This window comes from Ceratotherium simum, chromosome 17 (genome assembly GCF_057802395.1).
Source record: "Ceratotherium simum simum isolate JZ-2026a chromosome 17, ASM5780239v1, whole genome shotgun sequence".
Lineage (NCBI taxonomy): Eukaryota > Metazoa > Chordata > Mammalia > Perissodactyla > Rhinocerotidae > Ceratotherium > Ceratotherium simum.
The window spans coordinates 34,744,871-34,772,867 of record NC_141916.1 but is presented as its reverse complement, the minus strand read 5'-3'; the positions used below and the strand labels follow the sequence as shown (position 1 = coordinate 34,772,867).

Here is a 27,997-nt window from a genome sequence, read left to right as displayed (position 1 = left end):
GCTTGGTTTTTTGTTTTTGTTTTTAGGTTCCACGTATAAGTGAGATCATATGGTATTTGTCTTTCTCTGTCTGACTTATTTCCCTTAGCGTAATGCCCTCAAGGTCCATCCATGTTGTTGCAAATGACAAGAATTCATTCTTTTTTGTGGCTGAGTAATATTCTGTTGTGTATGTATATATATTTTCCTCATCCATTCATTCATTGGTGGACACTTAGGTTGTTTCCGTATCTTGACTATTGTGAATAATGCTGCAGTGAGCATGGGGGTGCCTATATCTTTTCAAGTTAGTGTTTTTGTTTTCTTTGGATAAATACCCAGAAGTGGAATTGCTCAATCATATGGTAATTCTGTTTTTCATTTTTTGAGGAACCTTCATACTGTTTTCCATAGTGACTGCACCAGTTTACAATACCACCAACGGTGCACAAGGGGTCCCTTTTATTCATATCCTTGCCAGCATTTGTTATCTCTTATCTTTTTGATAATAGCCATTCTAACAGGTGTGAGGTGATATCTCATTGTGGTTTTGATTTGCATTTCCCTGATGATTAGTGACGTTGAGGACCTTTTCGTGTACCTGTTGGCCACCTGTATGTCTTTTTTGGAAAAATGTCTATTCAGATCCTCTGCCCATTCTTTTTTTGTTGAGGAAGGTTGGCCCTGAGCTAACCTTCCTCATGCCCATCTTCCTACACTTTATATGGGATGCCACCACAGCGTGGCCTGACAAGCGGTGCATCAGTGCGTGCCCGGGATCCGAACCTGTGAACCCTGGGCCGCCAATGCAGAGTACACGTGCTTAACTGCTTGTGCCACCGGGCTGGCCCCCCTCTGCCCATTTTTTAATCGGATTGTTTGCTGTTGAGTTGTATGAGTTCTGTTTTTTTGCTGTTGAGTCATGTGAGTTCGTTATGTATTTCAGATATTAACGCCTTATCAAATATATGATTTCCAAATATTTTCTCCCATTCAGTAGGCTGCCTTTTCATTTTGTTGATTATTTCTTTTGCTATGCAGAAGCTTTTTAGTTTGATGTAGTCCCACTTGTTTATTTTTGCTTTCGTTGCCTAAAGGATTTTTTTTAAATCCAGTATTTTCTTGTCTTCTTTCCAAAATTTTCTGAATTCCATTCCACAAGTACATATTGAGAACCCCATTGATGAACATTTAGGGTGTTACTAGAGTTTTGTTTTTGTTTGAATCCCTTCTCTGCCACTTTGTAGACATGTAACCTCTTCAAGTGATGATGATGATGATCTTTGATGACATTTTTTTGGTGATGTGTAACTGGCAGCCAAATTGGAGTGGAGAGAAGGTGAAGCAGTATATGGCAACCACTCATTTCAAGGGTGTCATTGTGAAGAGTCGGAGCCAGATCTGTAACTTATGAAGAGTGAAGGGAAGAATTTGGGATTTTTTTGTTTGGTTGGGTTTTTTGGCTGGGATTTTTAGGTCCAGAAGATTTTCAACAATTTATTGGTTGAGCAGAAGGCCACAGATGAATGGAGGAGATTGAAGATATAAAAGAATGAGGGAGTAGTTGTTTAAAAGGTTGGGATAAGATCAAGGATAAGGCTGGAGAGTTTTCCCATGAGAGAAGGCTAAGAGCCAGGAACAGGCAAGTAAGTATACATAGAACTTTTAGATAGAGGAGAGTTCCCTAGGATTCTCTGTACTGTAGGGTATAAAGTAATCTACTGAGATTAAGGGTGAGGAGGAATAGAAATAGATTAGGGGAGACTTGTGTAGGAATTTTTAGAGACAGTCATTATGAGGAATGTGTTAGGGAGGGAACTAATGATGAATGAAAGGATTGTTGAGTAACGTTATGTGCCCAGTCAAGATTAGATAGCAGGCATTTGAAGTGGAGCCAACCCAACTTTCTCTAGCAGTGCTTGGTACAGCTAAATCAAGACACAGCAAGGAGTTGCATAAGGAAAAATACATTTTTATTACCATATTACTTTTTAACAGAAGGCAGGACTTGAGGTATCCTGAGATTAAGATACTTCAAAGACATTCAGTGCAATGGTATAAACAGCAAAAAATATAAAAAAGGGGTGTATTGTCCCTTGCCTTGTTTTTAAGCTCCAGCAAGCACCATGTTAAGTAGAATGTGTACCCTGATCGCTTAGAATATCCAAGTTTGGGATGGCCATTGAAAATAAGACAGATGCTATACTTGGCTAGGGAAAAGGTATGTCTCTGCAGGTGGGCTTACTTAACCAGGTCTGTGAGATGGACTTTATTGGAAAGCAAATGAAGAAATTGGGGATGGTCACTTGAATGAAAACTCCTTAGTGCCTGGAACTGGTTCTAGCACATGGTGGGTGAATGATAAATATTCTTTGAATAAACATGTGTATGTGTGTGAATGAATGTATAAATTTATTCATGTCATTTTGAAGCACTAGTCCTACTAGATAAAGGAAAATATGGAAAATCTTGATTATATTGGTCATTTGGTAGCCCTGCCCTAGTCATTCAATATATAGCTATATTAAAAGCAAACTTTCAAATTCCTGTCAAAAAAATTCAACGTATTTACTCTCTCTGCTTTCTTCTCCGCCTCCCCCATTCCCTTTCTCCTGAAAGCTTTGGATTGCCAGACTTTTATTAAAGTGAAAACAAAATCTAGCTTGATGATCTAAGACATAAGAGCCAAACAAGTCCATTAATGTACCATTCTTTCCTATGCAGTACTCTATAGCATGTTTGTTGGTGATTAATGAATGATTTTGTGTTGATGGATATAAATGGTTATTCATTTACTTATCAAACCTTTACTGAACACCATGTGGCCTGAGCCAAGTTTGGTATAGAAATTATTAAGAGTAGGAGCTTAGTTCTTAAAAAGCCAGTCTGGCAGAGACAATATCCCACGGACCTAGTTAGGTGAGCCCACCTGCCAGAGGCATAGATTTTCCCTACCCAAGTATAGTGTTTAGTAGAGATAACCGATGGTTCCGTATGGTAACAGTTCCACCTGGTAAGAGAGGTAAAAGAAAAATAAAAAAAAAAAAGAGTGCTGTGGGAGTGCTTGATGCTGTGGTCATGGCTTTTGCTTGGGTATTCTGCCATGACATACAGCTTTCATGTACAAGATCCGGGGATTTCATTAGGCTTTAGTCTGAAGGACGGTGGGTAATGAATTTCTATGGATGATAATTTCATAGGTCTTCTTGCTTCCCTCCTCTGGTGGACGAAGGAAGTACTTGTCATTCTCAGAGTTGGGAGTGGGTGCTTCGTTGCTTCAGTAAATGGCCACTCCATCCTTCTATGGAGTAGGCCCCAGCCCTTGAGCTCTTTCTTTTTCCCAAACGCTGTATCAAATTCTGTTAGGTTTTCCATCAAAATATACACAAGGTGATAAGAATGTTGATATCTTGTTAGGGGGTGTGTTACATAGGTGTGTACATTCGTCAGAACTCATCAAACTGTACAGTGAAGACCTGTGCATTTCACTCTATGTAAATTCTCTCTCTCCCTCTCTCTCCCTCACCCTCTCCTCCTCCTCTCATACTGACCTCAAATGCCAAATACATGAAGCTCTCCCTCCTCTGGGCCATTGTACTGGCTGTTGTTTCTAGCTCTTCCTATATGTTCACGTGACTTTCTCCCTTACCTCTTTCAGGGCTTTGCTCAATGTCACCTTATCAGTGGGGCCTTCCCTGATTATCATATTAAAGTTGTAACTCCCTGCCATTCCCTTTCTGCACAAAGAGCCAACACAACGTTTAATTAAGGGCACGGGCTCTGGAGTCAGACTGTCTGGCTTCAAATCCATTTTCTAGCTGTATGACTTGGGTGCCCTTTCTGTGCCTCAGTTTTATCACCTTTAAACTAGGGACAAATACTGTGTCAATAAGGTTATTGTGAGGATTCAATGAATCAATACATGAAAAGCACTTAAAATAGTGCGTGGTACATAGTAAGTTAATGTTTTCTTTATCCTCCTTCCTTGATTTGTCTTCTCCTTATTATTTATCACTATCTCATCTGCTAGATGTTTAAACTGTTTATTTGTTTATGGTTTCTTACCATTAGAATGTATGCTTTATCAGAGCAACAACTTTTACGTTTTTTCTTTTCCTTCTCCATTGTCTTTCTTTTCTCTTTTCTTTTTCTGTACTGCTATACCCTTTATCACTTAGACTAGTGCCTGATATATAGTAGATACTCAGTAAATATGGTTCAGTCGGTGGGAGAATGAGCGAATAGGAGAGGGGCCTGTGTACTTTTAGGAGGCTGTGGGATGGGTTGGGGCAGGAGTTGGCAGACTTTTTCTGCAGATGGTAAATAGTTTAGGCTTTCTGAGTTGCAGCCACTCAAGTCTGCTATTGTAGGGTGAAAGCAGCCGTAGAGTGACACATGAACGAATGAGTATGACCGTGTTCTAATGAAGCTTTATTCACTAAAACAGGCAGGGGGCCAGACTGGGCTCATGGCCTGTGGTTTGCCAACCCCAGTTGGGAAATAATTTTTGGCCTTGCTTTCCTGATTCTCATTACCCCTCCTTTAAGCACATCTCCCACTGCAGCAATTCGTGCTAGTCATTCAGAACTGAAATATAAAGAAAGCATTATATTACCCATTATTACCCGATTCAGTACTCATTAATTGTGCAAAATTTCCATATGTCTTTTAATAATCTAATAGTGAATAACAATGCTAAGAATATATTGTCCTTTCAACTGTATAATTTCAGGGCTCTGGTTTTGATTTTCTTTTTCTCTCCAACAGCTGAAAACATATCTGTCCTGCTGGTTATGGCCAGAAGCATGTACACTGTAAAAGAAAAAAATGTTGACATTCCACTTACTGTACAGCCAAGAGTGTAACTAACACTTAAGTGAAATAGAAACCAATAGAAATTACCCATTAGACAAACAGTTTAGTTATTTAAATTATTACAGTCTTATTCCTCCACAAAACTGATCCCTAGCCCACAATTTTTACCACTCTTCCCAATCAATTTGGTATGCTGGCAAGATTCTTCCATTTTTAAATATAGTACATTTTGGGCCATGTTGTATGAATGACAAACTGTGAAAATTTAGTGCAAAACATATAGCCTTTATTGCTATAATTAAAACAAAGTAGATTAGAAATTGTACGTGTTTTGCTGCTGGATGAATTGTAATTAGACATATAAGTAGTGCAAGTGTATGACTGCCATTGATGTTAATTTTATACAACCAAAAATGGTTTTTGTTTCATTTCTTCTGAATTTAACTGTATATCATCATAGTCAGTGCTAACAGTTTTCCACTTGCTGTTTAATTATTGTCATCATTTGACATGTGTGGAGAGAGAATAAACCTGAACCCTACTCCTCAGTTGTTGCAGTTCTCTTGCTCCTTGTGTGGCTTCTCTCCATCCCTGGTCCATGGCTGCAGTTTCCAATCAAAGTAGTGTACACACTCCCAAGACACCCACCCAGTGTGTCCTCCAGAACAGTACTTCTCCAACCATCTCTGGTGAAGGACCACTTTTTTTTCTTACTGCCAATCCATCCTGGATTGTTACTTTCTGTAAAATTCAATTTAAAAATATTGAATGGGCCAGCAAAATTATCACGTAATTGGATATCACAGCAAGGTCAGGTTGCTATAAAATTTTCTGAATACTTATTCTCAGTTTCTGTACTTATCTCATAGTAGACCAGTAACGGTTGGTGGACCAGCACCAGTTCACAGACCACATTTTAAATAGCACCACTTTAGAGCAGTCTTTCTCAAATGATTTTGACCCACTGTAAGATATACTTTACTCTAATATATATGTGTGCATGCCCACATACGCACACACATGCTGAAACCTCTGGAATGTCAGCTACTTAAAGGCAGAGATATTTTTCTTTTTTTTTGCTTGTCTTTTTCACTGTTCTATCTCCAGTACTTGGCCCATGGTAGGCCTTCAATATTTATTGCATGCAGATTTGTATGTGTGTGTGTGTGTGTATATATATAACCAAGTCAAAAATTTCTTAAAACAATACTTAACCTTTTCTGCTTGTGAGACACTCTGATGTTTTTTTGTTTTATTCAAATAAATTTGATTGCAATCTACTAAATTTATTTCACTACCTTCTAATCTTAAGGGTCATGACCTGTGATTCATAAAACACTCCTTTAGAGGGTGCTTGTATATAGGCACATTGTTGTCCTTTCCCTCCCTTTTGGAGCTTTGAGTAGCTATTCGCCACCCCTGCCCTCCATAGGGTACAAGTCTGGATCTCACACATCCCAGAACTGCTTACCTCTTAGTGAGCTAAGGCTAGGTTGGTAGACCCAGGTAGGAAACTAGGAGACAGATGAGTCTCCAGGTTTTTAAGAGCTAAAAACAAGAGATTGGTGGGGGTTAGGGTGAGAGTGGGTGGGAAAATTGGAAGTTAAAACCTGCTCAGGCCCCCTGAAACTATTTCATCATATTGGGAGCTCAGTTTGCAAATTCTTGGGAATAACATCATTCCAAAGTAGCAAGATGAATTTGGTTCACCTACATCTTGAAGAGTGTGAAAATTTATTTTCTAAGATTGTAGGTAGCAAGGGTGATAGCAATGATCAAATTTATTCAAATTTATCTTAAAAGTTCAGATGAAGAGATAGGTTTCTGGCTTATGCAGCTAAGGTCACACTATTAGCCAAAACAGGGGATATAGGAGCTAGAATCGTTATGACATAAAGGTGTGCATGTTTGGGGAGCCACTGGAGCATAGCACCATGCTACAAGCATTTGATGTCCACCACACAAGGTACTGGGGAGTCAGAGATCAGAAACACAGTCCCTGTTTTCAAGGAGCTCACAGCTTAGTCAAGGAGACAAATGCTGTAAAATGAGGGCTTTCATGGAGTCAGGCCCAGGATGCTCTGAGAGGTGTCAGCAAGGCCTTGGAGGAAAGGATGCCTGAGCTGAGTCTTGAAAGTATGTCCCAGGGCATAGAAGGGTGGTCCAAGCAGGGAAGGAGCAGCTCATATGATAGCACAGAGGTAAGAGAACAGGGGTATGTTCAGAGAAAAGCGTATTGTGCAGCATGAGAGGCAGGCAGGTATGGGTATCCTGGAGATAGTATGTAATTTAGATTAGAAGCTCATGAGAAAGGTCCAAGTTGGTGATCCTAGTCAGGGCATACTAGCTGTTTGAAAAACACCTACTGCATCAGTGAGAGGCATACTTGGGAACAACATAGGATTTGGACTCAAATCTTACTTCTTGAGTGACTTTGGACAAATTCTTCAGTTCGTCGTGTACTTGTCATAGATAATAGTAGTAGATAGGGAGAAGTGGGACATTCTTTCAATTTATCACAAGATCTTCAGATTTACTGGTACTTAATACACATCAGTTTTTCAAATAGCAACATCCTTTTATTCAAGAAGTAAAGGATCTTGGTTTATTGTATGAACCTTTTTTATCAACTCCCTTCCTGTTATCATTCCTAAATATTAATAGCATAGAGCTGAAGAGCTCATTTCCTTTTATCTTGTCCTCTTTTTCCTTGCTGCTTCATTTGTTTAAATATTTACCAGCTTTGCCCCATCATCTTTTGTGGGTCTTCATTTTAGTGAACAAGAGAAGTAACTTTTACTGATACACAGTCATTAATACTCCCTCCTTTATGCTCTGCATTACAATTCTCTCTCTGTGAGAGGCTGTTCCATTTTCTGAGTTTGTGTTTGTGTTTGTGTTTATGCAGGTGGTTAAAATAACAAGTACTTTTCTTATTTGGTTTGTAAATATTTGGTGAGCCCTTGGTATGCTTAAGGTTGTGATAGAAAAATAAAATATTTAAGAAAATATATCATGATCAAGGGTGTTTGAAAGTCCTATTGTCTAAAGAAATGGGCGAAAAAATTTAAATATTTTATTATAGAAAATCCCAAAGGGGCCGGCCCCGTGGCTTAGCAGTTAAGTGCACACGCTCTGCTGCTGGCGGCCCGGGTTCGGATCCCGGGCGCGCACCGATGCACTGCTTGTCTGGCCATGCTGAGGCAGCGTCCCACATACAGCAACTAGAAGGATGTGCAACTATGACATACAACTATCTACTGGGGCTTTGGGGAGAAAAAGGGAAAAAAAGGTGGAGGATTGGCAATAGACGTTAGCTCAGGGCCTGTCTTCCTCGGCACAAAGAGGAGGATTAGCATGGATGTTAGCTCAGGGCTGATCTTCCTCACACACAAAAAAAAGAAAATCCCAAATATATAAAAATCTAGGAAGAAAAGAATAATGTTGCCCCATGTACTTATCACCCACCTTCAACAATGATCAAATCATGGCTAATCTTGTTTTATCTATATCTTTACCCTTACTCCTTTCTCCTTTATTTTTTTAAATTAGTTTATTTATTTTTTGGTGAGGAAGATTTGCTCTGAGCTAACATCTGTTGCCAGTCTTCCTCTATTTTTGATGTGGGTCACCGCCACAGCATGTCTTGACAAGTGGTATAGGTCCACACCTGGGATCTGAACCCGTGAACCCTGGCCGCTGCACCAGACTTAACCATTATGTCATGGGGCTGGCCCCTCCTTAATGATTTTAAAGCAAGTTCCCGGTGTCATATCATTTCATCCATGAATATTTTGCTATTCATCTCTATAAAATAAGAACTCTTAAAAAAAAGATAACTATTATAACTTAAAAATTAATACAATTCCTTAATATCATCCAATCCACAGAGTTCAAATTTCCAATTATGTCATTAATATAATATTTATTTTACAGTTGACAAATTTTTTAAATGTATGTGGTAACATTAGATATCACCTCTGCTGTCTACATCCCCCGCCTTTTCTGTTTGCAACACTTCCCCTGCTCCCTGACCCCCCACTTCTTACCATGTTGCCCTTTTCAAGTGGTTCTGAATTAATTTTCCAGGGATATTAGAGCAGATTGGAGGTGAAAAGGATTTGGACTAATAAAGTGGGGTGGAGAAAATATGTGATGACAGACACATAGCAGAGAACCAGAAAACAAAGAGGATTGCATAAGAATTCTTAAAATGTTGCAGACATAAGGACTTAGTAGTTGAAGTTTAAAGGGAGAGATTTTTCAGGTTAAAACTTGCATTGCTTCTTCAGAGCTGTTATTTTTGGATCAAAAGTAAGAAAGAGGCCTGGGGAGAGGAGCTCTGCCCTTGTTTACCTTGGTAGCCAGTTCCAGCCTCATCTGGTGGGGCCTGTTGTCCCAAGAGGGAAGACGGCCTCTTATACTCTAGTATAGAGATTGCGTGCCCGTCAGAATCCCCTGGACAGCTTGTAAAAACCTAAATTTCTGGGCACTGCCCCTAGAGTTTCTGATTCTGTAGGTCTTAGGTGGGGCCCAAGGATTTACATTCTAACTAGCTCCCAGGTGATGCTGCTGCTGGTCTGGGAACCTTGAGAACCACTGATAGTCCTTCCTACTCCCTTTCGGTCTTTGCATTTTTAAGATATTTTATCTTTGCCAAGATTGTATGGCTGCATACACTGGAAATCATTGTGTAATTGATTAACATCCCTAGCGAACATCTTGGGGGAAAAAATTGGTGAGAAATGTGTGGGTAATTTATATGAAAATATATTGTTTTCATAATGACCACACAATAATATTGCTCCACCAGCCTCAGGGAATGTATGTAAACATTCTCTCTTGCAATGAAGAGATTTCTTCTTTTAAGTGTCTTAATCTCAGTGAATTGTATCCGTCTTTAGGCATGAAATTGGAAGTTCTCTTTCAAACCTAAACATTTTACCTAAGGAAAGCTGAGAAAGCTAGGACAAAATGTCATTCTCACCTAAGTTTAGAACAGATTTTCTAAATTTTTTTGCAGTCTTTCTTTCTTCACAGAGAGTCTGGGCAGCTAGCCTGACCTAAAACATCAGTTAGTCAGCAACCCTGCAAAGAATTGTGGTTTTCTGCCAACCCTTTGGCCACCACACCCATGGCTGGAACTTTCCCTGATATTTTACCCCATTCAAATCTGCTCTAAATGGGTCCTGACCAAGCTTGAAATATACCCAAAACGTGCTTCTGTTGGGTCTTTTTTGGTCTGTTACTATAATATATGACTATTATTCCCAGGAGATTGCTTTTCTAAACCTATTTTTATTAAGCCGTTGGAATAGGAATGGCTTAATAGGAGTCTGAGGACTTCTGCAGACAGAGCTGATCTTCTCTGCTTACATCACCCAACAAATAAGGGGTTTCCCCAGTTTGAACTATGACCTTGAACCCAAACTCCATTCCTTTGTTGTCTTAGTTGTATTTCCTGGTACCTTTTCTTCAGCAAGTCATTCAAAGAAGTATGTATTAGCTATTTAGAATCCAGAAATGAATTTGCTATCATGTGAGAATTATTGGATGTTGAAGTTTTAATTTTCTAAATAGTTTTGTCCACCCGAAAGACCAAATTGTAATCAGCAGGTTTCTGGGTAAGCAAAAAATTAGAACAAAGACACCTGGATGTTCTGAGTCTTTTATTTTGGACCTCAGCCCTCTAATTGGATTATTCATTATCCTTGATTCATAACATATTATCATTATAAGTCCATGCATTTTCTACTTATATTAATCCATTTATTTCATTTTTAAAATATAATTTCATTTCTAATTTCTAACAATAATCTTCATTCCTAATTTTTAAAATTTGAGGTGAAATTTACATACAGTGAAATGCACACATCTTAAAAGGATAGTTTGATGAGTTTTGACAAATGTATAAACTTATATCACCAACACCTCAGTCAAGATATTGAACAGAAATTCCCCCAGAATCTTCTTAATCATTCACTACTTCCTATAAGTAACTGTTGTTCTACTTTCTTTCCCCATAGATTGCCTTGTTCTTGAATTTCTTATAAACGGAATCATACAGTACATAGTCATTTATGTCTGGCTTCTTTTGCTCAACATAATATTGCATATATCAGTAGTTCATTCTTTTTTATTGTGGAGTAATATTCCATTGTGTTGGAGTAATATTCCATTGTATTAAGTATGTGAGGATGCTCAGGGGAATCTTCCTCTCAGAAATGTTTTTGAGGCTACAGGAAAATGTTTTTAGAGCATGGATTTGCTGAAGAGTTTTATTTAGCCTTTTCATTTTTAAAAATACATTGACCCAGCCACAAAAGTGGACATAGCTTTATCAACACAGATGCTCACTAAATTAGGTTGCCTCAAAAATAACTCAAGCCACAGGCAAGTCAGAAATTTCACAAGTATGGAAATTCTATTCTGAGTATTAGTACTTCTCCACTTCAGGTTGCTGTTCTTCCTCTTCTGTGTAGTCCTTTAAAGCCTATTTGGAATTTACTGAGACTTATTTTGTGGCCTTGCATGGCCTATCCTGGTGAATATAATATTTGGACTTGAAAAGAATGTATATTGTGCATTTGGGTGTTTTGTTCTATAAATTGAATTAGGTCAAGATGGTTGATGGTGGTATTCAAATCTTCTATATTGCTTGATTTTTTTCTACCTTGTCTATAATTCCAAAAGAAGATTGAAAAGGAGGAACAAATGACAGATGGGACAAACAGAAAAAAAAAAAAAGGCAGGACAATAGACTTAAATCTAACCATATCAACAATTACATTAAATATGAATGGACTTATTTGTGTAATTCTCCCTTAATTGTGTCAGTTTTGCCTTATGTATTTTGAAGCTCTGTTATTAGTTGCAAAAACATTTGTGATTGTTACGACTTCGTGATGAATTAACTCTTATCATTATGAAATACTCATCTTTCTTTGTAGTAATGCTTCTTGACTGGAAACCATTTTTCTTATATTAATATAGCCAGTCCTGCTTTTCTAGGCTTACTATATGCACAGTATCTCATTTTTCATTCTTTTACCTTATATGTCTTTAAAGACATATATTTAAGTGCAATATTTAAATTGCACCTCTATTAACAGCATGTAGTTAGGTCTGTCTTTTTTTTTAATCATATTGTTTTTGTTTTGTTTTGTTTTTGGTGAGGAAGATTAGCTCTGAGCTAACATCCATTGCCAATCTTCCTCGTTTGCTGAGGAAGATTAGCCCTGGGCTAACATCCATGCCCATTTTCCTCTGCTGTATATGTGGGATGCTGCCACAGCATCGCTTGATAAGTGTTGCATAGGTCCATGCCTGGGATCCGAACCTGCGAATCCCAGGCCGCTGAAGCAGAGCATGCGAACTTAACCACTACACCACCGGGCCAGCCCTAGTCTTTTTTTTTTAACCAGACAATCTTTGGCTCTTAATAGTATTTGTTCTGTTTATATTTAATGTAATGACTTATACAATTGAGCTTACGTCTCCTATCTTATCATTTGATTTCTGTTTCTCTCATCTGTCCATTGTTCCACCATTATTGCCTTCTTTTGGATTGAGGATTTTATTAGTATTCCATTTCATCAACTCAGTTGGCTTTTTATATCTCTTTATTTTTTAGTTTTAATGGATTACACTATATATTCTTGATTTATCACAGTGTACCATGAATTTGTATTAAGCATTTTTGTGTATAATCTAAGAACTTTACCCTATTCTATCCTTCGAGCCAATAAGATCACGATTTTCTTTATGAGTCCTAGCCACTCTGCATCACATGGACTGGGAGTGCCCACAGGTGAAAAGATGTATAAATGTGAATCTCACTCGTGGTTCCCTTACTCAAGAGCTGAATTTCCTCCAGTTTCTACCTGCTTTTGGTTACTCTACAACAAAATTGTTTTTATATTTTATCCAGTGTTTTGTATTGCTATTTGTGGGGCAGTTTGTCCAATAAAGTCTATTCCACCATTATCAGAAGCAGAATTCCCATTTTGTTATTTTTTTAATAGTCCCTTTTGAATCCATTACCTAACTCAGAAATTTGACAGTAACCTTCATTCAACTGTAAAATTCTTCCTCTCAGTCTGTTCTCTTATGTCCCTGGCTTGAGGTAACCATCATCCTGAATTGCATGATATCATTCTCTTTTTTATTTTTGTATAGTTATATTGAACCTCTATGTATTTCTAAAATATATTTGTATTTGATTATTTTTAACTTTATAAAGAGTCTTGCTGAGTTTACCAGAGACTTACTTTTTTATTTGCTGTTATATGGCATCAATTTGTCCATACTACACATATATTGCTTTGACAACCGTATGTAACTCCATTGCATATATATATCAGTCTATTCATCTCCTCTTATCTTGATGGACATTTGGGTTGTTTCCATATTTTTGTCCTTTGAAGAGTCCTACTGTGAACATTTGTCTATTGCTCATGGTTATATGCCTTGCAGTAAATATTGCTAGATTGGAAATGAATGTGAATGTTTAATTTTAGCCCATTTTACATTCCCACCACCATTCTATAAGAGATTCTGTGAATCCACATCCTCTACAATACTTGGTAGTGTCAAATTTTTTTGCCAACTGACTGCATATAAAACGGTATCACATTGTTGTCTTAATTCCTTGATTATTAATGACGTTAAGTATCTCTTCATATTTCTTGGTTGAAAGTGTTTCCTCTTCTGTTATATGTCTGTTCGTGTCCTCACCTTTCCCATTTTTTAATCAATTTGGAGGAATTCTACACTTGAAATACCACTGAACTACCACCTACATTTAACTGCTTGTAATTTATTGAAAAGGTCAATGGTCTTTGAATCTGTCATTCTCCCTGACCACGCTATTTAATTTACAAACCCCTCCAAACGCCTGACCCCCTTATTTGCTCTGTTTTTTGCCCTTAGCACCTACCATCTTCGTCATATGACATACATTATTTATTAATTGTTTTTACTGTCTGTCTTCTCCTCACTGTTACGTGTAGGCTGCCACATGATAAGTATAGAGATCGAGAGTAAGCATTTATAAACATTTATAACAGTTTAATATTGTCATCATATTTTTATTATATTCATCAAAGGCTTGATCTCTAACAAATTGGAAATTTTTTAAAAAACTGGTACTTCTCCACTTTTAAATGCATGGTGTCAGTTCTCATACCTCCATGTCATAGCATTTGAAAGGCTCATTGAACAGAGCAGAGAAGAAATAAATAACTATCTGTCATACTTGAAAAAGTGTTCATGCTCTACACAAAATATAGTTGCCAACAAAAACAAATATTTGCTTTTCTAATTTAGTGAGGCAGTGAGTTTTTCTTCTGTGAGCATTATTTTGTTTTGTTAGCATTCTCCACATTTATAGCTGAGCTGCGTGTGTCTCTTTATATATATACTTATATATATATACACACATATATATATATCTCATAGTATCTAGAGCTCTTTGAAGTGTAACTTTTAAAATGAAAGGGAATGCAAGCCACCTCATTACATGAAATTCAAGGACTGCACACTCATCTTAATCCTTTATGTTCTCAATTTTCACATTTCGATTTTTCCAGCCTGAAGTGGGATTATTAAATTTGTGTCTCACCTCTCTGGACTGTGTACAAGCTAAATGTGCAAGTAAATTTTTGAGAACTACTTAGGTTCATAACCTAGCTTATTAGCCCCCTGATTTCTGGATGACTGTAAAAGTGTACCTTGCGTATTTTTGTGCTGTAGTATTTCCACATAAAATGGTAGTGATATATTATACCTTCTGAGGTAAATAATGTTCTGGGAAATTCTTAGATGAAATCTATTAAAATTATAAAATCAAAGTAATGTTTTACAATGATTATATGGCACTTTATTAGAATGAATGCACATTAGAGAACTGATCTAAGAAGCTGTTTATCAGAATTGTAAATATGTTTATAAAAATAAAGTGGTAAGTGAGTTCTGGCTACTTGGAAACACAGGGCAAAGGTTTCTGTTAAACAGCATACCCTTTATTTCCCAGGTATTTGCTACACCACAGTATCTGCAAAGTAGCAAGAGCCTCATTTAGGCCTGTTGGGAGAATTTACATGGTTGCTTAGTCTGTTACCTGAAATGCATTAATTAATAATTGAAAATCAGGTAATTTGACTTTTTCCTCTTAATGACCAAATTTTTTGCAGTGATCATTTCAATATATTTTTTTTAACAGGTAAAAGAATGAGTAGATTGTGACACAATTGCAGCATAAACCTATCTTTCAGATAGAATCAAATAAACAGAAATTCAATATTATAGTGGAAATAGAACAGACCTAGGTTAGAAACTGGTTTTCACTATATTTACTTGCCGTGTTTCCATGCAAAAATCAGCAATCATCTTTGATCTCATTTGTAAAATGGAGGTGAATTTATCCATTTTATATAGGTGTTGTCATGATTAAGGATTATAGAGAATTTATGGAAATGTATAGGGACCACTCAATACATGTAGGCACTCGATACATGGTGGCTATTGTTATTTTACAAATTAGCAGTAAGTGTATATGTTTAGTGTATACGTTAGTGAACCTTTTTCTTAGACAAATAACCCTTATTACAGAAAGAAAAAAGGCAAAATTAAGAGAGCAGAGATTGGGTGGCTGGTGCAAGGAGAAAGAAGTCTTATCTATTCAGCCATCCTTCATGGCCCTCAAGAAGATTCCACAGCCATCCCTGATGCCTTCACAGAGACCTAGAGCTCTACAGAGTACAGCATGGAAACCACTCTACTGGATTTTAAACACCTTGAGTGCAAGACTGTTTTGAAACTTACTTATTTTATTGGCTGATATAGATAGAGCGTGTGGTCTTGCAATACAGTAAGCAGTGATTGGCCACAGCTTGTTAAGTGATTCGGTTACAACTCTACTGCTTCAGAAATTTCCCTCTCCGTATTTGACTGCTAGGTGGAGTTATAATTTGAAGTGGAATTATCAAACCTACCAGGATGTGTGTGTCATTTAAAGGATGCAACAATAACATCATTATTTTTTCAGATCTACGTTGGAATTTGCCCTTGACAAGTAACAAAATGATGAGTGATGCCAGTGACATGTTGGCTGCAGCGCTGGAGCAGATGGATGGCATTATAGCAGGTAATCGGCATCCTCTAAAAGATGGAATCGTGACATTTACTCTGCTCTCTTGGCTTTTTCGTTACAGCTCTTTTATTTACCTTTGCACTTATCTTCATTTATCGGTTCTCTCCAATGCCTTTCGGTTTCCCGTGGTTTCATCTTTGTCCTTCTTCTTCATTTTCTGCCAGAATTATCCTCAAATTTTATTTTATTTTATTTTTTTTATGATTTTATTTATTTTTTCCCCCAAAGCCCCAGTAGATGGTTGTATGTGATAGCTTCACATCCTTCTAGTTTCTGTATGTGGGACACGGCCTCAACATGGCCAGAGAAGCAGTGCGTTGGTGCGCACCCGGGATCCGAACCCGGGCCGCCAGCAGCAGAGCACGAGCACTTAACCGCTAAGCCACGGGGCCGGCCCTCAAATTTTATTTTAAAATGTCAAAAATTCCATTTCCACCCTAGGTTTCTCATCAAGGATAAAGAATCTGCATGTCAGGTGGTTCTGGTGCAAGTAGTCTGTGGACTGTACTTTGAGGGAGACTGCTCTACCCAATATCCATAAAGATGCTGATCTGTCCCCTTGAAGTCAACATTCACTTTTCCACCAGTGACTCTCACATCTATTAACTTTCCCAATTCTTTGCTAAGCTTGAGGACCCCATCTCTAAGTGCCCAGCAGATATCTCCCCTGAAACGTCCTACAGGCACATCAATTGTCATCATTTAAAACCCTGAGCTCATTATCTTTCTTTACAAGCCCCTCTAGTAGTCTTTATCTTGACTTACTTCATAACCCTCCATCCACACAGTTTCCTAAACAGAAATTTAAGTCATTCTAGACACTTTTGCCTCTCACGTTCCCCACTTAGTTAATCAAGTTCTATCAATTCTACCTCCTCCCAAATTCTGCCGTTCCCTTTTATCCTTTCTAAAGTCTGTCCTGTCTGTGCTGCTATTATCTTACTTTGTCCAAGTAACTCTCTCACTTGATGTCCCTGACGCTTCTGCTTTCCCACTCTGGTCCATTCTTCTCTAGACCACCAGAATCCCCTTTCTAAAACACTAATCTGATCATATTACTCCTTTGTTAAGAATCTTCAGCAATTCTCTATTATGGTAGCTGAGCAAAAGCAATAGACGATCACCTTGTTTTCTCATCATGGCTAAGGGCACTGACTAGTAAGTGAACCCTTTTATTCCCCTGAGGTCTCCCAGGAGTGGTGGCTGCCTAAGGTCTCATGTCACATTTTGTATTTTGTCTCAAGAGAAGTACTTTTCCGTGTTTAGGAGCCCATTAAATTGAGGAGAGGGTTGAATGGGCTATTAGGTGAGGTTGCCATCCACCTAAAGGTCAGGGTCAGGATGCGATTGGTCTCTACTGCTCCTGGATCCTAGTTGTCCTGGCCCTGGCTGCTCATCTTTTCTGGTCATAAATTTGACCCTACTCTGTTTTGGTGGTTCAAAAATACCAAAGGTGTTGTCCTCTTTAGAAAGCTCTTCTCTTGAGGAAAGTGACATATCATAGTTTGGCCTCCTTTGTTAAGGTCCTGGAGACCAGACTTCAATGTGAACCTCCTTTGTAGATTAGACCACACCTTGGGTACTGTATTCAGTTCTTGGAATATCATTTTCGAAGGGTCATTGGCAAGCTAAAACATCCAGAGGACGTGAGCGTGAAGGCAAGAGTTTAACAACCACACCTGGTAAGGAAGTGGTTAAGTTTAACCTAGAAAAGTGCATTCTTGCTCAGAGCATGCTATATGCTTTCCAATAGTTGAAGGAATATTATGGGGAAAAGAGATTGGACTGACTTTGTCACAATTTCAGAAAAGATCGCTAGAACCATTTCTAGGCTCTTACCAGAGGTCAGAACCTTATACTCTTCGTGAAACTCTAGTGGAAAGAAGTGATATTTCTGGAACAGTAGTTGAAGGATTTACGTTTTACATATTCCACTAGATTAGTATATTTGCTCCTTAGCCCTGGCAGGGCTTCAGGACCAACATTAGAGTTATGAAGAAAATCAAGATTCCTCAGGTCCCACCTCAAATTAAGTCAGTCAGTAGTTTTGTAGCTAGGACCTGGGTTTATATGTTTTCAAATTACCATCAGTAATTCTCCAACTGAGGTAGGAGGGAGAGGAGGAGAAATGACTATAAACATTTGGGGAATTTTCCTAAATACACATCTCTCCCCTGTCCCCACCTTGTTTTGTGATGGAGACTTAAAAGAATGGAGGGTTATCATGGCACATGTGTTATTAATAATATCATCAGGTGACCCTGATGCTTAAAACTGCTGGAATAGGACATTACAGCCTGTCTGGTTTTTAATGCTCCTTTGTTCCTCCTTCCTCCGTCACACTCTCCTCAATTTATATTTTTACAGGTTGTCATTTCAGCCATACAGTGTTCCTGAGAGGATTGATTCAGGGGGTTATGTGAAGCATTTAGCATTGTGCCTAGCATATCAATGGTTATTGTTATTATAGTTTTGCAGATTTTGGTCCATATCATTTGGTCCAATATTAGGAAGTTCAATGGAATGGACTAGCTGAAAGAGAATTCCTCTCTTCATTGTTGGAACTAATGAAGCCGTATGGCCAAGTGGAGAGAGAACTTACACGTTGGTTCACAGGTCTCATCCAATTGTGAGACTTTCAGATTTATGAGGTGATAACCTAAACCTCATAGTTATTGATATTTAAGTAAAAAGTTATTATATATATTTGACAGACTAGAACATAAAAATCAAAGAGATGAAGAGCTATATATGATTGCTTTTAGAATGGGCCGTGGGTCAGTTGTGTGGATTTAAGTAGTAGAATACTTTCTCTTGTATGTAATAGAAAACAAAAATATCTGTCAAAGTATTTTTTGAGGCCGACATTAGCAGGAGCATTTGATGCTAGGCTGCAAACACAAGCATAGGGGAACATGTTTATACAAAAATACTCATATATACATCTACAAATGTACACATGGAATTCATTGAATTTCAGAGATTATTCTGGTAAATTAACTGGGAGCTGGCCCTCGTACCTTTGAAATTACGCTATGCAATTTCCACCTCAATGTGCAATTTCTTTACAGGGAATTTAAAGACTTCATAGTCCCTAAATATTGTAGTTTTTGGAATACATGGCTCCATCTGAACTAGTCTCCTACCTTCTTAGCACTTGTTTCTGTGAGGTCAGCACGTCTTACACCAAAGCCCACCATACCCTTACTATACCACACAGTTGGCCTTCCTATTAGGTATTTGACCATTGATATTTACTATCAATTATATGGTTTTTATTTTTGCACCTAATAACTATGACTTGGAGAGATTTACATGGTTGAATTATTATCTTTTCCCTGTTCCTTGTTTTGATTATTTCTCACTGTGACTAGACTTGTTTGCCACCTCCAGCTTTGGTATGTTTCTAATATAAATCCTGTTGCTCTCTCTGTGATTTTTTTTTAAACCTAGGTTCTAAGGCCCTAGAATATTCCAACGGGATTTTTGATTGCCAGTCTCCCACCTCCCCATTCATGGGAAGCTTGCGAGCTCTGCACCTTGTGGAAGACCTGCGTGGATTGTTGGAGATGATGGAAACAGATGAGAAGGAAGGCTTGAGATGCCAAATCCCAGATTCAACAGCAGAAACGCTCATCGAATGGCTTCAGAGTCAAATGGTAGATGTCTGCTGGTTACAAATCCCATACTGAGAATCTTTTGTTATTGATTCCAAAATTTAGAACATAGGGTAGCTGATTAGAATAAGAAAAAAAGTTTATGGGTTTGTTCTGATTTTACGCCTTAAGAGATCCCAATTCCCTTTTGACTCTGAGGGTAATTTTTTCAAAAGTCCTGTTTGTGTACATTTCATGAATGCCAGGAGGTCACCTGATTTTGCCCATTAAAGTGGACTGTCTTTCAGGTTGTGCCTGTATGACCTGCTGTGGCTTAAAACAAATAGTCCTATAAGGGAAAGAACCTTGCACATGCTTTCTCAGTAATACTGGGAAGTTGACTGTGAAAGGACCCAATAGCAATTCTAAATAGGAAGTACAATGAATAGACACTTCAAAAAGCAATGGAGGTTTGCGGCAGTATTTGATGTGAAGTGCCATCTAGTGGTTTGTGGCAGTTATTTCAATTCCAGTCTGTGAGTTAAGTCATGGAGTTGGGCTTTACATGGTGTTCGTATTCACTGAACAGTGAAACCTCTTTGTAGGCATCCTTCTCAAATTGATGATGTGGCACATCTGCCCTTTCCCTGAACACAGTGGTAAATACCATGGTTTTAATATGTGTTGAATACATAAAATCTAAAGAATGTTACAAAAACCTATTCAAAGGGGAAGATAGAAAAGGTAGTTTATTTTGTAAGTATTTAAAGGATACTCATTTCTCAGGAAGATGCATTAATAAGCTTATGGATTAATCGTGTTTATATAGAAGCTAATGAAAATTGTGTGAAAAAATCAAGATCTATTTCTGGATCTGTAGTGGAAATGGAAGCTGTTTGCTTTGGGAAACTTAATAGTACATCCTAAAGCGAAAACATTTTCGTGTGATGTGACACAGATCCTGGCTCTCCCAACCACTCCCTTGCTGAACGTTCTTATGTTCCCAGCCAATAGACCTCCTCATTTTTTATTGTAAGTAGTATGATCCATCTTTTTTTTCCCCCCCAAAGCCCCAGTAGATAGTTGTATGTCATAGCTGCACATCCTTCCAGCTGCTGCATGTGGGACGCGGCCCCAGCATGGCCGGAGAAGCAGTGAGTCGGTGCGCGCCCAGGATCCGAACCCGGGCCGCCAGCAGCGGAGCGCACGCACTTAACTGCTAAGCCACGGGGCCGGCCCAGTATGATCCATCTTTTTAGCAGTGGTGTAGCTACACAACCTTGACGATTGGAGATGTTTTACTTTTCGTGATACATGACGTCTCATTATTGTACTTTATATTTGCTCTGTAATTTTCTCCTCTAGAGATTTGAAGGTCCGGGTTTGCTGATTTCTTTGGCTAACTGCTTCATGTTCTGAGATTAGGTGTTTCCTAGCATATTCTTTAGCCTATTTCTACTTCCTGTCTCTCCCTCCTTACTCCATATTTTTCTGACCATTCACCACGTAGCGGGAATGGAATTTGCTGTTGATAGAAGAACCTGTTCCTAGCCCACGTCCTGAGGTTGCCAATAGCAGCCATAGCTTGAGGGTACCTGTGGTTGAATTTTTTACTTGTGTCCAAAACAGGTCCATTAACATGTGCTCAATCTGTTCTATTAAAGTATTTCTGGAAAAGATTAAAAGATTATCATGATGATGACATCTGAACATAAATCACTTCCTGTCATTCACTCCTTTTTCAGAAACTTCCAGTGACAGTCACATCTCATTCAGAGTAAAAGCCAAAGTGCTTACTGGGATTGCAAGGCCTTATGGGAGTTGCTGCTCATTACTTTCTGGCCTCATGTCTCAGTACACTTCCCCTCTTTCACTCCACTCCAGGCACATTGGTTTCCTCACTGATTCTCAAACATGCTGGGCAAACTGGCCTCAGGGCCTTTGAACTGGCTATTTACTCTTCCTGGAAAGCTCTTTCCCCAGATATCTGTATGGCTAGCTTTCTTGTATTCTTCTGGTATTTTCTTAAAAGTTGTGCTCTTAGTGAGTCCTTCCCTGGCCACCCTATCTATGTTTTCACATATTCATTCTTCATATTACATCTCCCTGTTTTCTTTTTTTCTTAGCATCCACCACTTTCTTACATACTATCCATTTTCCATATTTATATCATTTATTTTCTGTCTCTCCAACTGGAATGTAGATATCATGAATCAGAGATCTTTGCCTGTCTTTGAAAAACACCACCACCACTTGTGGTGCCTAGAGCAATGCCTAGCATTCAGTAGGTGCTCAGTAATTATATTTGTAATGAATGATGCTCCTTGAATGGTAAAATGGAGTGCATATTCAAATGAACTGAAATTGTTTATTGTGTTAAATTTATTCCTTGGATGGATAATGGCTTGCTGATTTGTGTTTTTCGTTGATATCTAAATATTTGACATTTTTAAGTTAAGTTTCTACAGCATGACACATACTTTATATAACTTATGAAGATTCAGTTTTCATCCTAAAAATAGCTATAAAAAAAAAACTAGATGTGGATCCACAGAGATAAGTTTTTTTTGTTAAACTTATTTATATCTATCCAACTTATTTATATTTATTCCCTCATCTTGACCCCAATCCTTCCAAATTACATATATTTTCTCAAGCACACGGAAAATGAAAGAATAAATCAAGAAAGATGCAAAGGGCAAAAAGCAAAGCGAGAAGAGGAGAACAGGAAGGAGCGTTTGGACTAATAAAGGCGTAGGTGTGAAATGAGTAGTCATAGCACTGAGCCTGTGATGGACTTTACTTTTAGAACCCAAAGGGGACTGAGGCAGCATCCAGAATCCAATGGGTAGAGGGTCTTAGGATTACAACTTAATGATTAGCTAACAATATTGGATTTCTCCCATTTTAATATTTAAGAAGTTGTGATGTATTTTATGATCTTAAGTAGGGTATGTACACATTTTAGAATGTTTCTTTGTTTTTCTTTCTTTCTTTCTTTAAATAATAAGGTACCTAGAGTTTAGTCAAATAAATTCATAGAGACAGAAAGTAGAATAGTGGTTGCCAGGGGCTGGGGGAGGGAGGAATGGGGAGTTAATATTTAATGAGTACAGAGTTTCAGTTTTGCAAGATGAAAAGAGTTCTGTAGATGGATGATGATCAAGGTTGCACAACAGTGTGAATGTACTTAATACCACTGAACTGTATGCTTAAAAATGATTAAAATGGTAAATTTTATATGTGGTTTTTACTACAATCAAAAATTTAAAAATTAAGTGTGATAAAAATTGATGGCATCTTAGGATTGAAGGAACACAGAATCCTAGCCCATACCCCCTTTATGTTGTACATGAGGAACTTGGAAAAATAACAAATAAAGGAGATCCTGGTGTAAAAAAGCAGCGAATGGTAAAGAAGGCAGGATTGTATCTTGGCAATTACAAATGCAGGCTCTGGAGACAGCAGTCCTGAATTTTAATATTGGCTCTGACTCTTAGACGCTTATATGATTTGGGGAAAATTTCTTAAGCTGTTTGTCTCAGTTTTCTTATCTGTAAAATGGGGATGATGGTTTCTGCCACACGGGATTGTGAGGTTCCCATGAGCTAATGTATGTTGAGTGCTTGTCAACAGCCTGGCGGATGGCTAGTCAAACAGGTAATACTGAAGACTGGATTGTAGACAGTAGAGGGAAAACATTTAACAGGATCCCTTTGCAATGAGGGAAAGAAAGGGTTGGGTCCAGTTATAAGAGAAGTTAGGTTACAGATTACTTACGCATAGTTCACTTCTTTGACAGGAGTACAGACATTTCTCAGACTGTGGAGAAGCTTCCACAATATTTTAGAAAAACTTATTAGTGATACTAGTTACACGATTAGGATTTCATTCATGTTTACTGATGGCCAACTTGCAAGTCCATGTGCTTAAGACTGATACTAATCTCATTAGTGCAATGGGGCATTTTCAGTTGTAATTGTTATTTTGCCCGGGCCAAGGTGATCCCCTGGTTTCCTGGAAGATGCAGGTCATTCCTTCACTACTAATTGCTGCTGCCTGTTTAATTGTTTCATATGATCAGAAGCTGGATAAGAAAAAAGAAAATAGTAATACTAGTAGCCTGTTACGGTAAAGGGATATTAAATCTTCAAGAATGAGTTTGTTTTAATAGGGTAGCTGTAGCTGTAACCTTCTAGAAATGAACATGTTTCTTTTCAGACTCAGAAGTTTGTCTCCTGTGGTAAAAAAAAGAAAAACAAGTCTGTTGAATGTAACATATTTGTTCAATTACTGAGGTAGAATTCTCTGTTTAGATTGTCAAATGTTAGTGTGTGTTAACACAAATATTAATGATGGAGAATTGTGTACTTTATCAAGCTCCAAGTTTAAGAGGGCAAATAGAAAAACACGTCTAATTATTTGCGCCAGGAAAGTGGTTTTTATTTACTTTAACTCTAACTTGATGAATTGCCCTAGAGCGTTCTTACAATGCATTTTCCAATAGACGAATTATGAGGAAATCTCAACATCAGCAGAAATTACAAAAATACAGGTTTCACCACAGTCAGTGAAAATATTGATGGTAATAACTCCAAATCAGGCATCATAACCCATGAAATAAATAGAGTATAAATGGGAGAAATGAAGTGTTCTTGACTGGCTTCTGACCTGTTAAATCACCAGAATACATTTCTATCTTATTTCTACGTTAAAAAAATAAATATATTAATTCAGAATGTACCTTTTTAAAAAGTTTCTGTAAAAACAAAAATAATCATGATTTAAAGAGTTCAGACGTTGGGGCATGTTCCCTCCAGGGTTGCTGGCTCTTCTCCCTGAGTCCCTGACTCTTAGCCACGCAATCCATTCCAGTCCCACCGTCCTCTGGTCCCTGCTGTTCTCTAACCAGCTTCTCTTTTCATGTGTGCCTCCAGGGGATGTGTTTTCAAGCCTTGACAAACAAGGTACATGTTAGGGTTGTATCCCATATGTGGTCACAATTATCTGAGTTATGCAGCGTCTCACTGAGACATCCTGGCTAAAGTTAAAGCTGTTTCCCCTTAGGCTTCTGGTAAACTCCCATAAAAAGTGTCCACAGAAACAGGAAAACAAATGGACCAAGTCAGCAGAATTCGCAATTGAGAGAGGCCAGTGCAGGGTGATAAGTGAGAGATGCACTTTTAATGGAATCCCAGGCTACTGGTATTGGTTGGAATTGGATGGAAAGAGATCTCTCTGTTCTGTAATGAAAGTGAGTTACGAAAGAATAATGAGGACAGCATTTTTTCTTGATCTCGTGTTAACCTTCCCAAAGTAGAAGAGCGATTGCTTTGCTAGATCTGCATCCTGTCACATAGCCAGCTTTCAATAAATATTGAATAAATCAATGAATAATGGGTGAATGAATGAATATTATATGCTACTAGAATAGGAGCTGGCCTTAGCTTCTAGGGACCTTCTATTTTCTGTCCTTCTGTAACTCAGGGGACTTTGGAGTATACCTGTGACCAGGATAATGTAGTCTCAACACGTACCCCTTTTCCAGCTGCAGAAGCTTCAGGGAGCGTGATGGTGTGCATGAAAATAAGACGAGGAGGGGCCAGAGCCCATCTTCCCTACTCAAGTAAGGTGTGTAAAATAACCTTTTAGGAGACACTAAAGAAATCTGCCTAACTCGCCCTGCACCGGCCATGGATGCACAAATGAGAAGGTGTTGTGTACATGTTAGCTGTATAACAAGATAGCCACTATATCTTGGCAATTGATATTTTGGCAACAGATAACCAAATACTCCAAGGGAACTCTCTCGAGATAATTCTAATGAGACTGGCAGATGAAAGCAGTTGGCATCTGCTGCTCTTGCCAGCGTTTCAGATGGAGTTACATTTCTGGAGTAGAAATCTTAGAGGCTGGCCTACTGCTGGGATTTTTCTTGATCCAGAGCACTTGTTTTTGCTTCACTTGGCTATTTAGTTGAGAAGTTACTTTTCGTCTCTGGAAAACAAGCGCTGAGAATGTTAAAACCCCGAAAAACAAAACCCAGAAATAAAAGCCATAGTCTAGTTTTGACCACATCTGCAATCTTGACTTGGAAAGTACAGAATATATTCAGGCTTATTCTGAGTTTTAGTCTTTGATGCGCTTTCTGACAGCATTGAATAAGCTGGTCTTTTCTAGGAGAGGGTCATGATTGCGCTTTTTGGGTGTGATGAAGTGTGTGTGATTTATTTCCTCTTTTGGTTTTCTTTTTGAGCAGAGATAATGATGAGATTTTGGAATAGAAGCCTTGCTGAAGAGGTTGTCCTATTGCCATGACATCTTATGTCCTTTTTTGAACTGCAATGAAAATTTAGGAGGGAAAAGTAAATGGGCTCTTTGCAAGATTGACCCAATGTCAGAGATGCACAGTACATAGGGGCACTAGCCAAAGGGAAGGGATGCTCTCGTGGCCCCGAAAGGCAGCAGTGTTGCCCTGAGATGATTACAGCACAAGGGCAGAGCCTCGCCACCCTAATTCCATCACACCGAGTGAGAGGACAGGGGAGCAGAGCGCTGCCTCTGCCTGGTGGCTTGATTTCCAAGGTTGTTGGTATTGTGTTCTTTGACTCCTTAGACAATAGAGTGTGCAATGCCTTATTGTGGTGTTGGACCCAAATGAAATACGACTGTGATATTCATGGCTTAAAGATTCAAGTCTTATCTCAGTCTCTCTTCCTGATAGTGTCTAGTGGAGAGCAAGCAATAAATGTCTGCATGTAGTGGTAGAGATATAATACCGATCAGGACACGAAAGGCCCTTGTATTAGGTATTTCTTTTGGTAGCTAGAGATAACATTTAATTAAAGGAGCTTTAGTGGACTGCGCCTTCCTTTTCCTTTCTTGATAATACTGCATTTTAAAAAATAGAATCTTGAAATCAAGACTGTATGACAACTTCCAAAACTAGTTTTAACACTAAGTATATTGACTGAGTGGGGTGTGTGTGTGTAATAGTACTAGTCCAACTATTTCTTAACATTTGTTGACCCTATAAAATTGGACTGATTTTCTCTTCCCCACTTTAATTTAGCTACTCACCATTTTGATTTGGGAATGTTGTATTCAAAATGAGTTTCTGTGTTATAAATAAGTATAATTGTGGCAAATCACTGCTTGTATGTTGATTTTTTATTTAGACAGGACAACAGAGCTCAGGAAAGATGAACAAAGCAAAATGAAGGTTAGAAAAAGAGAGGAGACCAGGGTAGACTAACATAAGCCAACAGAACTAAGAAAATCAAAGGAAAACACAACATGATGCTTTAAGCAAAAGTAACGGGCCAAAACTCCCACCTACAGTGAGTTAATAATCATTGAAACTGGGTGATGGGTACATAGGGCTTCATCATGCTAGCCTCTACTTTTATATATATTTAAAATTTTCTGTAATAAAACATTTTTAAAAAGGGAAGCACGTAAGGCAAGATGTTAACTTTTATGACATTTTTGTACTTGATTGTGTATTTATAATACTTGATAATTAAAAGGAAATTAATATAAAAAGAAGAGCCTCTACTTAGATGGTGAAGAGTAAGGTAGATGGTGCTCTAACGTTACGTGTGGCACCTGCTGTGTGAGTTCAGGCAGTTTATATTCCCAGGTGTGGTTCCTGGCTAGCTCTGGGATTCTATAATTCTATGAGGAATAAAGCTTTTTAGACCCTTTCCCCCATGATTCCAGAAAAACCTGGGAAACACCATGAGTTCCTTAATTAAATCGAAGTGTCACTGTTAAGTCAAGCTGCATCTCCTGCCCTGCCCTCCCTGGTGTGCCACACCCCTGCCCCTCCACACACACTGTTGGATACTGTGCAGGTATCCAGCTTTCAGCCAGATTGAACATGGTCAATAAGGGGTTACATGATGAGCTAAAGAAGAAAGGGTTATTTTGAAGACATCTCTGGGATTTTGAGTAAAGTGATTTGGGCTGGTCTTCAATGCTTTGGATGTCAAGTTGACTCAACAAGAGTTTATACCTATATGTTTTTAATTATGTGCTCAGGATTTTATAAGCATGAAGGAAGAATCAAAAGAAATGTAAGACAGTTTTTCCTTGAGAGACTGTTAAGAATAGTAAGTGACCAACTTGCATAAAATCACCAGTAAGCTCTCCATGGCAGAATATGATGAAAAGCTAAGTTTTTGAAGGACAAGACATAACACAGAAGAGAAACCAGTGGAGGAGGAGAAGAGAGTGGCGCAATGTAAGGATGAGGTGGGAACTGGCTATTAGAGATGGATTCCTATAGGCAGAGAGGAGTGGGAGGTAAGTATAGTGGTGGGCACAAAGCCTTAGGTAGATGTTGGCAAGGAGAATGGAGGAAAGGTCATTAAGAGGAAAAAATTGAGAATGATAAGGACAGAGGTGATACTTGTAGGTCTCAGGGAAGCCAGAAATCAAGGTTCCAAAGTAG

General features: G+C 38.3%; 1 protein-coding gene across 5 annotated transcripts in view; it reads left to right on the top strand.

The window, feature by feature from the left end:
- PPFIBP1 (PPFIB scaffold protein 1) overlaps nt 1-27,997 on the top strand; it is a 166,780-nt gene that overhangs the window by 92,138 nt on the left and 46,645 nt on the right. For all 5 annotated transcript variants that reach the window (XM_087442636.1, XM_087442633.1, XM_087442635.1 and 2 more), the window contains 2 exons: nt 15,842-15,940; nt 19,400-19,605. In XM_087442636.1, coding sequence (XP_087298762.1) covers nt 15,877-15,940; nt 19,400-19,605 — 270 coding nt within the window. In that variant the 5' untranslated portion in view covers nt 15,842-15,876. The remainder of the gene's footprint in view (nt 1-15,841; nt 15,941-19,399; nt 19,606-27,997) is intronic.